An 11,590-nucleotide genomic window follows, 5' to 3' on the forward strand; every position below is an offset into this window, starting at 1 on the left:
ACCATGCAGGTGCCCCATCTCCCTTGGTCAGTTCTGTGTTGCCTGTGCGCCTGCCTATTCCTATTCTCTCTTCATCGTGACCTAGTCTCTGGCTTCAGCACAAAGCAGTCCCTCAAAGACAGGTCCCTAGCATTTGACTCGGGTGCACAACACAAGCCCCTAGTGTCCTGCAGAGGCAGAAAGCCAGAGGCTATCACAGCAAACGCCACCCAAGCCCAGAGAAATGTAGCAAGAGCCCACGGGAGACCTGAGCCTGGAGCCACATCAGCGTCACCTCCAGATTCTGTCTGAGCCTGGAGCCACATCAGCGTCACCTCCGGATTGATTCCGTGTCTTTACTTCCTTGTACTGTTTCTCACGTGCCGTCTGGATAAAGCGAGCTACGCCCATCTCTGAACTATAGGGAACAGGAACTCAAGGGCATAGCCTATCTCTCGGTGTTAAGAGTCTTTCAGGCATTGTTAGGTTGTCCTGTAACATGATCACCCATCAAGATGGAGGCCAATATCTCCATGTTGTACACAGATAAAAGTCCAATGATCGACACAGACTTATACAGCAAAATGGTGGCAGGACTTGAGCCATCCCCACTCGGAGCCAGCATGTTCTCTGCTGCACTCTACCATACTAAGGACAGAGTGTGACCTGGGACTCAGGACAGGAGGGCAACAAGGAGGAAGACGTTACTCCCCCCTACGATGCTACTACCTACCTGTGGGTCCTCTTTCTTCCTTTGCCCACCACAAAGCTCCCTGGTACCAAAGAACTTAACAGGTCCCCCACTTCAGGGCTTAATAGACCCCCTACTTCAGGACTTAACAGGTCCCCCACTTTCAGGTAAGACTTTTAATACATTATTCTAATTTTCTCTCTATTACTATGATTCAAACATTCTGACCAACAGCAACTTAGGAGAGAAAATATTTCAGCTTATTTCAGCTTACAGATTACACACCATCACTGAGGGAAGTCAGGATAGAAAATCAATCAGGAACTTGAAGCAGAGACCATGGAGGAGTTCTGCCTGCTGGCTCTCTCACAGGGTCATCCTTAACTATCTTTCTTATATGGCTCAGGATCATCGTCCTAGGGAATGGTGTTGCCAACAGTGGACTGGGACCTCCTAATCGATGAATCATCAAGACACATTGCCTACAGGCTAGCCTGACCAAAGCAATCCCTCTCTAAGATGACTCTTAAGCTGGGCTAACTGGGTCTTGTACCTTCTTGTTTTTGCAGGAATCTGGCCATTGGAATTGGGATTCAAAATTTCCCAGAGGGCCTGGCTGTCAGCCTTCCTCTTCGTGGAGCAGGCTTCTCTACCTGGAAAGCTTTCTGGTGAGTGTACCAGCCCACTGGGTCAGAAGAGAGTCGTGTGGGCTATCAACTGCTCAGTGTGAACTCCTTTTGGCTGGGTCAGGCTCTTGTTGGAAGCCATGTTGGAAACCCGTTGCGGGGCTTCCACAAATGTGGGTAAATGTTGTATCCACAGAGGAGACCCCAAGAAACAAGATCATTTCTTGACCCTTTGACCTTTGCATGACCAGCTTGAGTGGCTATGTTCCTTTTCAAAGGCCTCTGTGGATAGAAACCCGCAGCTCTCAGCACTGGGCACTTCCCCCCTAATAGGTCTCCTGTAGATGTCACAGTGTCCTCAGTTGAGGACCATCTTGCCACTACCTGACCCTGGGAGTCCTTGCATGAGCCGCTCTCATATGTCCCTATGTGGGACATGGGCCTCACACATTACTTTACTAAAACAGTCGCTGGCCTACAACGTAAGCTCACAGCACTCACGTAGACTGCTAATAGGGACAATTTAAAAACGCCTTCCATTGTACAAGGCCCTGTGGCTTGCAAGTTTGTACGTGTACTTAAATGATCGTGTTTCCACTCTCTACAGATTTCTTTCTCCATTGTTAGAGTCCCGCAAATAGAGGCTTTGGGAAAGAAGGGAGGTGGGTGGCCTCAGAGATTCTCATAATCTACCACAGCCACAGCTGTCATTTCAGATCGTTGAGGCACCAGGAAGAAGGGAGGGGGAGGGGGAGGGGGATGAGGAGATTTGCGGTCAGCACCAAGATCCGAAAGTGAAGCTTTTCTCCTTCTCCCTCCCAAACTGATGGGAGGGCTTGATGTCAAAGCTACATTTTCCAGAGACGAGGCCACAGGCAGAGGTCTAACAGACCCAGAGGGCTGTCTGTCCTGCTGCTCTGTTGGTGAAAACACAAGAAGACAGGGTGTGGTATCTACTCTAAAAGATTCCGCAGCCAAAGTAGGGTCTCTCCCCATGCCCGTTTCTGCTTCTAGCCAGAGAGGGACTGGGATCTCACGGTTCATACAACTTGCCCTTCTTTCTGGGGAGGCTGGCTGTGGGAGATGTCCCCATCCCCGTGATACAGACGGGAAGACCGAAGCTCAGAGACTGTGCACCTCCCCAAGTGCCCGCTTCAAGAAGGAGGCCCCAACCCTTGTCCTGCTGGTGTTGTGCCTGTAGCAGGTGGCGTCTGCCTTCAGGGCCGTGGCTTAGCTCTTGCCCTTCCCGTTCCCAATGACCATTCTGTGTTGCTCCTTTGATCAGAGCTCATTTGGTCCGAAGCAGTGCCTACCTCCCCTTGCTAGCTCAAATAAAGGAATTCCTTAAAAGGAGGAATCTCATCTTAAGCCACGACGGCGGTTCTGGGAGTAGAGAGTAGAGAACATACTGTCAATGCAGAAATGGCCAGGTAGGCCGGCCTCTGCCACGTAAGTGTGTAGTGATAGCCTAACCCCTAAACATGCCTACAACTGGACACACCAAGACCCTTCCCAATCAGTGTCCTGCCAATCAACATAGGCGTCTTTGGATGAGCAGACTGATAGCTTGTTCTACAGCTATACAAAGACTGGTTCTCATCCTTGGAAAGACATTCCACTACACAGGCTGGGATGATAGCTTAGTGCGGAGGGGACTTGCTACGCAAGCACAAAGATCAGAGTTTGAATCCCCAGCACTCATGTCAAAGCCAGATGTGACCATGTGTGCCTGTGACCCCAGCGTTGTTGGACACAAGAGGCTCACTGGGGATTGTTGGCGTCCTGCCTGGCTTCAGGGAGAAAGAGTGTGTCAAGGGAATAAAACAGTAATAGAGCAAGTACCCACATCCTCTGGCCCACACACACACACACACACACACACACACACACACACACCCCCCATATATAACATACACATGCACACATATTACACACATACTTTCACATATACACCACACACTCACCATATATAACACACATGCACACATACCACACACATACATTCACATGTACACCATACACACACCACATATAACACACATGCACAGATACCACACACATACTTTCACATATATACCACACACACCACATATAACACACATGCACACATACTACACACATATATCCACATGGACACCATACACACACACACACACACAAACATACACACACACACACCACATATAACACACACATGCACACACTCTAGACTTTTTTTTAAAAAAGCTACAGCAAAGATACACCTTGAGAACATTATGCAGTTGAAATAAGCCTCCCCCCCTCCAAACCCATATACGATTCTGTGTATAATAAATATCCAGAGGCAGCCAACATATAGAGAGAAAAAGATGGAGAGATTCCTGGTGACGGGGCTGGGAGGAGGGAGAAATGAACACGGCTGCTGGTGGCCATGGGCTTCTTTCTAGGATAAAGACATTGGAATTGATGGTGATGTCCACTTAACCTTGTAAACGCACTAAAAAACTAATGACTACACAGAGAATGGGACACGGGATACAAGTTATGTCCCAATCAGATTGTCAATGTCAAAGACAATATAGGCAACTCAAAGATCCAAAGGAAATAAGGGTATGAAGCCAGGCAGGGAGCTGCTCCTTACAGCATGGCCAGACAAGATGGCCACCATACACATCTGCTTTCTGGGGTGGGATCACCGGTCTGGGCAAGTGACATGTCTACACGGGTCAGTGTCTCCGTTTCCTTCACTGGTCCATGTCTCTGTACCCTCCTTAGGTATGGACAGCTGAGCGGCATGGTGGAGCCCTTGGCTGGGGTCTTTGGAGCGTTTGCGGTGGTGCTGGCTGAGCCCATCCTGCCCTACGCGCTGGCCTTTGCCGCTGGTGCCATGGTCTACGTGGTCATGGACGACATCATCCCTGAAGCCCAGATCAGGTGGAGAGCTTGTCGCGACTATTCAGCCCTGTCCGAAGCCCAGTCTGAGACTACCCTCTCTCTCACGCTTGCCCTCTCTTCCTTTCTCTCTCCTTTGCTTACTCCCAAGATCCCTCTGCCCCTGGCCACAATTATTCCCGTCCCTCCTCTGCTTGCTAAAACTGAAATAAAGAGGAGGAAGGTGACATTACACAGTGGCATAAAGCAGGGGATTTTTGGTCCCTGGCCCCTTGACAAAATAGCTACCTTTAGACTGGCTCTCTCTCTCTCTCTCTCTCTCTCTCTCTCTCTCTGATGGAATGAGGAGAGTGGTGGCCTCAGAGGTGCAAGCGATAACCATAAGCGTGTGTTTCATTATCTTGTCACGGGGCCAGTCAGGTGTCAAGAGGGAGGGTGGGCAGGGGAGGGGCCTTGCACGGTCTCATTCAGCTTTGTATGACAGAATAATTCTGAAGCCCATTGATCATGACAGACCAATGTCTTTAAGGAATAATAACCAGGGCCGGAGAGACAGCTCTGTCAGCATTGTGCTTGCCGCACCAGAACCCACACGAAAAGCCAGACATGGTGGCATGAGCTTGTAATCCCAGCACTGGGGAGGGACAGACAGCTGGATTCCTGGTGACCCGTGCCTAACCAGATTAGCCAAATCTGAGAGTCCCAGGCCAGTAAGAGACCCTGTCACAAAAAAGTAGATAGCGCTGGAGGAGAAATGGCTCCTGTAACCTTCCCCAACACACATGAAGAAAACATAAGAAATGCTCGCTATGTTTTAAAGTGCGTGCGTGGTGTGCATGCATGCATGTGTGCGTGGGGTGTGTGTGTGTGTGTGTGTGTGTGTGTGTGTGGTGTGCATGGAAATTCAAAGTTATATCCCTGGAATTATAATCATAAGCAATTGTGATCCTACTGATACGGTGCTAGGAGCCGAGTTCTGGTCCTCTGTACAGCAGCAATGCACCTAACTGCTGAGATCTCCCCAGCCCTCCGGCCAACTCCTCCTGGTTTGTTCAAGCCTGGGACTAGAGAGCTCTGGTCAAATGATTTCCCTGTGCTGCAGCTCCTGGCCATGGCTTTGGACCAGGAGGGGACGTTCACTGGGTGTTTGGGACCCAACCATCAGTGCTGCCACGGTTGGTAGAATACCTTGTTGTGATTGGAGTCATCAGCCCTGACAGGGTCATAGGAAGCAGCAGCTAAGTCTTACCGTTCTCCTTTCCTTTCTTCCTAGTGGCAACGGGAAACTGGCATCCTGGGCCTCCATCCTGGGATTTGTGGTGATGATGTCCCTTGACGTGGGCCTCGGCTAGCTCTGAGAACCTTGGGACCCCATGAAGGAAAGCACCAGACTTCTGCAGGACCATGAGCCTCTCTTCACATTAAAACCCCATTCCTTTCTCCCCTCCGTCTCCTTACCCCAGATCAGCTCTGATTACATTTTTTTGACTTTCCGTTTTGCTTTGGAGGGAGAAGCTGGTTTTCTTTGTAAATCTCAAGGTGTCATAGAACTGTAGATTTGTGTTTCGGCCACTGAATGGAAGGAAATTTTCTTCAGTGGGTAACCCCTACTGTCCCACCTCCGGTCTCCCTTTCTAGACTCAACTTCAACACCTCAGGGTCACCTCCAGAAGTCAGCTCCTGGGATACAAGCTCTGAGCATGTTGGCCTAAGGTTTTGGAGCAGGTTGCCAGGGCCCCCAGTGCTCCTTCTCCATGGACCCTCTGTCCACCTAGGATGCCGGGACAGAAGCAATAGGAACACAGAAACCTGCTTTCCAAGGCTGAACCAGCGTAACAGGGTCTGCTTCCTCCAGGGAGGCACGCACAGGAAGGCCCACACACCGAGGGCAGGAAGTCAGCTGGTCTCTCTCCTAAAGATGGGCATTGCTGAAGTTAGAGAAATATGGAAATGAGGGTGACCATGAACATGCAGCGCTCTGTGAAGAGTGCCGTGAGTAGGTTTTAAGCTGAGCCCTCTCCCCCCCACGTCCCCGCTCTTTGTAGAGGACAAGAGCAGGCACTTAGTCCTGGCTCCCAGGTCTCCTAGCTATTAATCTTGATGTGTTTATAGCCTTTGTTTTCCTGAGAGACTTGTGGATACCAGCAAATTGCAAATACACAACCCCCTCATTGACTCACGGAGTTACTTAAGTCAACTCTAGGGAATGACATTCAGAGCCCGACAAGGCTTCTTCTCCGCTGGCCCTTTGGAAGCTTACAAGCCAGAGCCGCTGAGCTTCTACAGAAGCTTTGAGGGAATCTGGCCAGCGGGCTTCTAGTGGGGAAGGAAAGGGGAGGAAGAAGAGGTATTTTTTACATTTCCTTAGAAAACTCAAAACTCTGAGATGATCCTGAAGAATGACTGGACCTTGACTACATGCTAACCTGCTCCATCATACATGTCGCTTCACCATCCGCCCTCCCAACGCATCAGCCCCAAGCCCTCCCTGGCTGGGGAGTGTGTGGGACTCAGAGAAAAGGCTTCACCCGGGAGCCAGGCACTTGGGTACTGGGTTCTCAGTATCTGCCCTCTGTGTTTACATGTTCCGTCCATCCATGGATGGATACTGTAGTCTGTGAATGCTCAAGATCCCAGAGGCCAACCTCGGCCGGATGTGTTTGTTCTTCTGAAAGCACTTGACGATCAAAAAGACACATCCAGAGATCTGATTGGTTGAGGTTAGCTGGTTTGGTGATTGGCACGTGTGTGTATATTTCTATCCTTACGTCTCCGTGTGTCGTTCTGTTGCTGCAAATCATCCTTTCTGTTGGATAAGACCTCGTAACTGTGATTCATGTCAATAAAGGGAATTTTGTCGTGCATGAGCTGTGTCCTCTTCAACGCCAACGCTTTCTAGAGCCACTGAGGCCCCTCTCCCACACCGCCCCGGCGGGAGCAAAGAGATGCCCACAGCAGGGTGAGTGGTCATCGTCAGGCTGCAAAAAACCACATCCAACTCCAGCTTACTTAAACAAAGGTGACTGATGGGTGGGTGTTAAGAAACTTGGAGAATCTAGTGGAGAATCGGGCTTGGAGATGAGGTGGTTCTAAGGCAGTTAGAGATCCGGGCTGCAGCCCAATGGTATTTGGAAAACCATTAGGTGCCATGCCCCTGGTGCTGGTGGCTGAATAGTGGGCAGGCCTTCTGAAACTCCCTCTCCCTCATACCTCCAACAGCATCAGGAGAATTGGGCTGTCCGGATTGTCCCCATCCTTCCAGTTCTGATTCCTTCAAGGTCAGGGTTAGGAGAGATGGTCACCCAACAGAGATTTGCATATACATGCTGTTATACATTACACACACACACACACACACACACACACACACACACACACACACACAGAGTGGACAAACATCCACCTAGAACTTGAATCCTGTGTCCATGAACTGGCTGGCCTTACCCCTAATCAGGAATCCCATTACAGTAGGTTTTCTAGATTTGGGGTTGGGTTCAGATGCTAGAGAGCCACAGGACGAGACAAGATTGACTCAGGGTATCACCGACTATTTCACTGTAACTCTCTTTTCTCATTCTGCAAAGGTCATTGACTCAGAAGTTGTTGCCATTCCTCATACCATCAAACGTCACTCGTCCCCTTCATAGAACTAGCCCACTGCTGTGACAGTCCCCATTCTAAAAGTGTCTATATTAGGGTCCATTTTGATACATACACTTTCTCCCAAACTATATAAATAAGAAAATCTTAATCCTAAAATTACATTGGTTCATAATTCTCATTGTTTTGTGTTTGCCACAGTCTGCTGCTCTTGTTTGAGGGCGTGCCCAGGGGTTTCTTGAAACCTTGATCCCCCAATGCAGCAATGTCTCAAGGTTGGGAGATGCCTGCTGTTTAATTGGAGCTCAGAGGTCAAAGGGCACTGTTCTGCAATCTGGGTTAATTCTGGAGTATGGTTCTTCTTGTCCTACCATGATAGGACATAATATCACCGGCCTTTAAAGCTTGTGTCATAGCTTCTGTCAACTTGACACAAAAAGACGTATTTGAGGAAAGGAAATCTCAACTGAGGAATTATTCACCAGACTGGTGGATGTTTCTGTGGGGGGAATTTATTAACAATTAACAAGGAAGGACTTGGCCCACTGTGTGTCCAGCCAGGCCTCTGCTTCAGCTCCTGCCTCCAGGTTCCTACTTGAGTCTCTGTCTTGACTTCCTGCAATGATGGAAAGGGTGAGCCCAATAAATCTCTTCCCCCTCAAGTTGCTTTTGGCTGTGGTGTTTATCATAGCAGCAGAGGAGCAAACTAATACAGACTGTCCCCAGAGTCTGGCTGGCTGGAGCTGCCAAGTTAATGCTCTATGCTGAGTAAATTCTTTTCTTTATATAGCCCTTAGCCTCGAGCACTTTATTACGGCCATGGTAAACCAACTAAAACTCTTCTGAAGCAGACCAGGCTTGCAGATTACTAAGCGTGTGCACATGAAGAACTTTTACTTTCTGCTAAGACGCTGTCAGTAAAGGAGGCAGGGGAATGACAGTGTCCTTCTTTCCACCATTAATTAATGTATTCACTTTACATCCTGATTGCAGTCCCCCTCCTTCTTCTCCTCTGAGTCCCACCCTTACAAATCCCTCCTCCCAGTCCTCCTTGGGTACAACCTCACCCTGGGACATCCTATTACAGCAGAACTAAGCACATCCTCTCCCACTGAGGGCTTACCAGGCAGTCCAGCTAGGGGAAGGGGATCCAAGGGCAGGCAACAAAGTCAGAGTCAGCCTCCACTCCAATTGTTAGGGGACCCACGGTAAGATCAAGCTACACTTCTATAAATATGTAGGGGATGTAGGTCCAGCCTGCCTACTCCTCTTCTTCCTCTTCTTCTTCTTCTTTTCTTCTTCTTCTTCTTCTTCTTCTTCTTCTTCTTCTTCTTCTTCTTCTTCTTCTTCTTCTTCTTCTTCTTCTTCTTCTTCTTCTTTTCTTCTTCTTCTTCTTCTTTTCTTCTTCTTCTTCTTCTTTTTCTTTTTTTCTTCTTCTTCTTTTTTTTCTTCTTCTTTTTTTTTTTTTTCTTTTTCTTTTTCTTTTTTTTTTTTTTCTTCTCTTCTTCTTCTTCTTCTTCTTCTTCTTCTTCTTCTTCTTCTTCTTCTTCTTCTTCTTCTTCTTCTTTTTTTTTTTTTTGGAGCTGGGACCCGGAACCCAGGGTCTTCTTGCGCTTGCTGGGCAAGCGGCTCTACCACCTGAGCTAAATCCCCAACCCCACTGCCTACTCTTTTGTTGGTGATTTAGTCTTTGTGAGCCCCCATGGGCCCAGGGTAGTTGACTCTGTAGGTCTTGTGGTGTCCTTGACCCCTCTGGCCCCCCTCAATTCTATCCCTCACTCTTCCACAGGATTCCCTGAGCTCTGCCTGATATTTGGCTGTGAGTCTCTGCATCTGTTTCCCTCAGTTGCTGGATGAAGCCTCTTGGGAGACTGTTATGCTAGGTTCCTGTCGGCAAACATGGTGGGATGTTATTAATAGTTTCAGAGGTTGGATCTCTCCTATGGGATGGGTCTTAAGTTGGGCCAGCCATTGGTTGGCTGTTCCCTCAGTCTCTGTTCCATTTTTATCCCTTCACATCTTGTAGATAGGCAGGACAAATTTTAGGTCGAAGGTTTTGTGGCTGGGTTGATGTCCTTCTCCCTCTACTGGAAGTCCACCCTGGCTACATGAGGAGGTCACTTCAGTCTCCACATCCTCTGCTGGTAGGACTCTCAGCTAGGGTCATCCCCACAGACTCCCTGGAGCCTCCCCTCATCCCTGGTCTCCAGCTAAGTCCAGAGAGGCCCCCATTGACTTCTGTTCCCACTTCCAACCCTCTTCCGCCCCTCCCTCCCCACAGCTGATCCCCATCCTCCTCCTCCTCATCACTTCCTCTCTCTATCCGCCTCCAATGACTACTTTGTTTCCCCTTCTGAGATTCATGCATCCTCCATTGGGCCCTCCTTGTCACTCAGTTTCTTTGGGTCTATATGTGAGGAGTCCCAGTCACACAGATTCCCACATCATGAACTTCCCTACCAGGCCATGGTGGAAACCACCCTCCCAAACAGAGCCAAAACAAACCCCTCTCTACATTGCTTCTTGTCAGGTGTTCCAGAAGAGGAAGAGACTAAGTACTATAGGCCAAAGCCTGCAGACATTGCTCAACTCCTGGTGCATGTTGGAGAGGTATGAAAGCCAGAAGCCAACGGGCCCAGGAAGGGAGTGGCTTTTCCCTTTCCTTTTACATGGTGATATGTCACCCATGCAGCAAAGATGCAAAAGTCTAGAGTGTATTACACATTTATATAGATCTTACCTATGCATCCATGGGATATATCCTGCCTGGGGAGTGTGAACAGATATCCCAAGTCACAAGCATCCGGGCTCCTGAGACCTGGGATCTCTTCCCTCTGGCTAGGGTCCTGGGTGAGCCCAGTCAGGCTGCAGGTATGGTCAGATTCCAGCTTGACCATCTTGGGCCAGGTGATGCGTACTGCCTGCCCCTGCACAGAGTTCCTGGAGCCCTGTTCTAAATGTCCATGACTGTGATGGGGACACGGGTTGTGATAGAGGACAAGACCATATGCAGGGAGAACCAGGTACACGTTCTTGGGCCCTTCTCTGACCTGCCCTCCCGCTGAAAGACGCACTGTGCCGACCCCAGCTGTTACCTACTTGCCTATGATAAGACGGGTCAGATGCCCTGAAGTGACCTCTGGCTTCCCAGGATCCCTGGAGGGTCACTTTGCTGTCACCTCCTGCTTCCTGCTTGTCTTTTTCAAGGCTGAATCTGGGGAGCCCCAAAGATAGAGGGCATACATGGTAGAGAGGGCTCTTTGAGAAAAAAACATACAGAAGTGCCTACAAAATCAAACCGAAGGCTTTAGAAAGGGCCCCTAACTGCACACTTGTGAGGCTCAAATGTCATTAGGCTTTGGGGTGACCTGACCTCTAGCACAGGACACAGAGGCCAGAGATATGAAGGAACTCTTAACAAACTGGCTTTTCTCAGACATCTCCCTTTACAGATCGGGGCGGCAGCTAACGAGAAAGACTTTTCACGGGTAGAAAGAACACTGCTCAACACCCTCCCCTCTCTACCTACCTCCCTCTCCTTCTTCCCGCTCACCTGGGCAGGCAGAAGTGGCTACGGGAAACAGCAGCCTTGAACCATTGCTGGATTCTCTTCAGCTCCTGGCCTTCAGGTTTCTTGGTGACGGTGCCTGAGTTCTGCTGCTGGCTTCAAGGTAAAATGGATCCTTCCTGGCCTCAGTTGGCCTTTGGAGCTACTGCCCAGACCTCTAGACTCCCAAATAACCTCAGGGGGCTAGGCTACTGCTTTCTGCTCCGGGTTAGGGATGATGTGGTGAATGAGAAACAATTGATTGCTGCCAGCCCC

General features: G+C 49.4%; 1 protein-coding gene across 1 annotated transcript in view; it reads left to right on the top strand.

The window, feature by feature from the left end:
• The window catches only part of Slc39a11 (solute carrier family 39 member 11), a 412,294-nt gene extending 405,263 nt beyond the window's left edge, over positions 1-7,031 (top strand). The window contains exons 8-10 of the mRNA XM_032912669.1: positions 1,240-1,338; positions 4,051-4,209; positions 5,441-7,031. Of these exons, the coding sequence (XP_032768560.1) occupies positions 1,240-1,338; positions 4,051-4,209; positions 5,441-5,519 (337 nt within the window). The 3' untranslated portion in view covers positions 5,520-7,031. The remainder of the gene's footprint in view (positions 1-1,239; positions 1,339-4,050; positions 4,210-5,440) is intronic.
• The last annotated feature ends 4,559 nt before the right edge of the window (positions 7,032-11,590 follow it).

Source organism: Rattus rattus, chromosome 9 (assembly GCF_011064425.1).
Source record: "Rattus rattus isolate New Zealand chromosome 9, Rrattus_CSIRO_v1, whole genome shotgun sequence".
Taxonomy (NCBI): domain Eukaryota; kingdom Metazoa; phylum Chordata; class Mammalia; order Rodentia; family Muridae; genus Rattus; species Rattus rattus.